The 1,258-nt window shown below is 45.5% G+C and overlaps 1 protein-coding gene across 1 annotated transcript; it reads right to left on the bottom strand.

Annotated features, from left to right (window-relative positions):
• Positions 1–38: 38 nt before the first annotated feature.
• LOC141815835 (wall-associated receptor kinase 5-like) lies at positions 39–951 on the bottom strand (the record flags this gene model as incomplete). The annotated part of the gene is made up of 1 exon (XM_074703705.1): positions 39–951. A coding segment is annotated over exon 1 (913 nt), but the record flags the coding sequence as incomplete, so codon positions are not given.
• Positions 952–1,258: the final 307 nt, after the last annotated feature.

The raw sequence follows: 1,258 nt of genomic DNA, 5'->3' as shown, positions 1-1,258 counted from the left end.
ACCAAATCTGTAAGAGAAAAGCAAGATCAAATTAATACCTTGGCAGCCGTCTGGTAGGTATGGATTGCCTTCGTAACTCAAAGAACACCAACAAAAGTATCCAATAGGATACCAGGAAACTCCAGGGTAAGCATCGTAGCAATCACTGTTGCGACTACGACAAGCATAAGTGGTGGAATTCTGTCTGGCCTCTTCGCACGTAGAATGGTCGTCCATGTACCAAGCGAGGGAGGCCATTAGGCCTGCCCTATCCCCGCTCGTAGTGAACCTCTCGTAGGCCTCATCACTGGTGTAATCATAATCATACATGACGGCAGCGACGCTCGAAGGAGGTTCTGTTTCGTTGTTCAGTCGAGATAGCTGAACAACCAACGGAGTTTGTATGTCGGAGTCCAGATCATTCAGGCGAATCTCGCAGTATCCAGTATCATTCATGGCATCGCTAGAGCATGACGCAACTGAGCAAGAACGAATGGAAATGTTGCGAATGGAGTCCACTAGATTGACAGTAGCACTGCAACCGGCTGCGTACAAACTGTTGCTCATCAAATCGTCCAGATCCCAGAATTCACCAACATAATTCCTCTTCTTCAAGTTGAAGGAGAAAGGCCAGTTCCGGAGATTGATGATCGAGGAGGTGATGGGGGAATTGGCGTCCACAGCCATCGTCAGAGTGACTGGTGAGTCGATGTGCACCAGGCCACGCTCCATGTTAAAACCAGTGACCACGAACGTTCCATCGCCCAAGAGGAGCTGAGGCGAAGCAGTACCAGTAATGGTGCTGCAGGTCAAGTTAAAGCCAGCTCGGAAGCAGCCATTTTCGATGCCGAAAGGGTACTGGATCCTGATGTTGCCGCAGAGTTTGGAGCAGTTGGAAGGCAGAGCAAAGTTTGTGCTTCTTGTGGAAGAGATCAATATCGATGTCGTGATCAAGATTACCAGAACCTCCATTAATCCCATGCCTCTTCTTCCTTGATCGATGCTAGCTCAACATGCTAACTAAGAAAAAGTTGAGTAATCCTGGAACAACAAACTGAAACGAACAAATCAAATCAGTTCTCTGAAAATCAAAATACTAATGAAATCTACGAGTTGAATGATTAACCAAATAGAATTAATCCCATGAAATTTCACCGACGGAAAAGAAGAAATTCCAGGAGCTACAACAGATGAAAACGAGGTGAAGCTATTAATCTTAGCGTAATCGATTGATAAATTTTGGTTTAGTTAACTTATGAAGGAGGGGAAACGACTTACT

This window comes from Curcuma longa, unplaced genomic scaffold (assembly GCF_044706935.1).
Source record: "Curcuma longa cultivar G26 ecotype Majalengka, Jawa Barat unplaced genomic scaffold, ITB_CL_G26_1.1 contig_1131, whole genome shotgun sequence".
NCBI lineage: Eukaryota > Viridiplantae > Streptophyta > Magnoliopsida > Zingiberales > Zingiberaceae > Curcuma > Curcuma longa.
The sequence above is the reverse complement of the archived record's forward strand: the minus strand, read 5'-3'. Positions and strand labels throughout refer to the sequence as shown.